The sequence below is a fragment of the Penaeus monodon genome, chromosome 15, assembly GCF_015228065.2.
Source record: "Penaeus monodon isolate SGIC_2016 chromosome 15, NSTDA_Pmon_1, whole genome shotgun sequence".
Classification (NCBI taxonomy): Eukaryota; Metazoa; Arthropoda; class Malacostraca; order Decapoda; family Penaeidae; genus Penaeus; species Penaeus monodon.
The window spans coordinates 14,594,148-14,594,976 of NC_051400.1; the positions used below are offsets into that span (position 1 = coordinate 14,594,148).

Here is an 829-nt window from a genome sequence, read left to right on the forward strand (position 1 = left end):
TTGATAATAACTGCAAGCACTGAACTGCTTTTAAAATTAGAGAACATCATTACTATGTTTCTTTTATTCAAAGGGTTTATTCCCCTTGCTATCACACGCAGAAATGCCTATTACAGATATGTGACGATTTAAAAAGTCAATACATATTATCTGGCATCTGCAGTTCTGGAACGTAAATTCCGGTTATTTGATTAAAACATTAAACAAAACATAACATTCCCGTTACTTAAACAGAGCATTAAATGATCGTAAATTTCCGTTATCTAATTAAAACAGAAAAGGACCGGAAATTCCAGTCATTTCATCAAAACATTAAATGTAAGTAAATAATGAAAACACAGAAGACGGAAATTCACGTCCCTTTTATAAATACTTTGCGCATTCTCTACGTACCTTTGTTTTCTCACAGAGACTTATGACCTGTTCTATTGCAACTTCCTCCATCCTTTGCGGGCGAGACTTCAGAAATGTGCTGTACTTTTCAGATGGATCTATTGAGAAAGGGCATGTAAAAATACGGTTCCTTCTTGTTAGCGGAAACAGTAATGCATTTTAGTATTTATGGCAACATTGCGCATCAAGGAAGTTACTTTTATCTTAATGTGGTTATCGGCATTACATTTTGTATTTTTTAAACTTGGTTACTAACCTAAATCAGTCACAGATGGCCCGATGTCACACTCGGCATGGAACTGTTGATAAGGTAATAAATTTCAGATGCGGATTCGTTCGAAATTTTAATGGTATTTAAGCCTGTATCATTCTACGATCTTAAGGATTGTTTTGAGTCAGCCGATTATCATATTTAATTCTTATATATTCAGTCAGC

General features: G+C 34.3%; 1 protein-coding gene across 1 annotated transcript in view; it reads right to left on the reverse strand.

Annotated features, from left to right (window-relative positions):
- LOC119581764 (allantoinase-like) overlaps nucleotides 1-829 on the reverse strand; it is a gene marked incomplete in the record, with an annotated part of 9,707 nt that overhangs the window by 3,626 nt on the left and 5,252 nt on the right. The window contains 2 exon segments of the mRNA XM_037929898.1: nucleotides 394-491; nucleotides 650-692. Coding sequence (XP_037785826.1) covers nucleotides 394-491; nucleotides 650-692 — 141 coding nt within the window.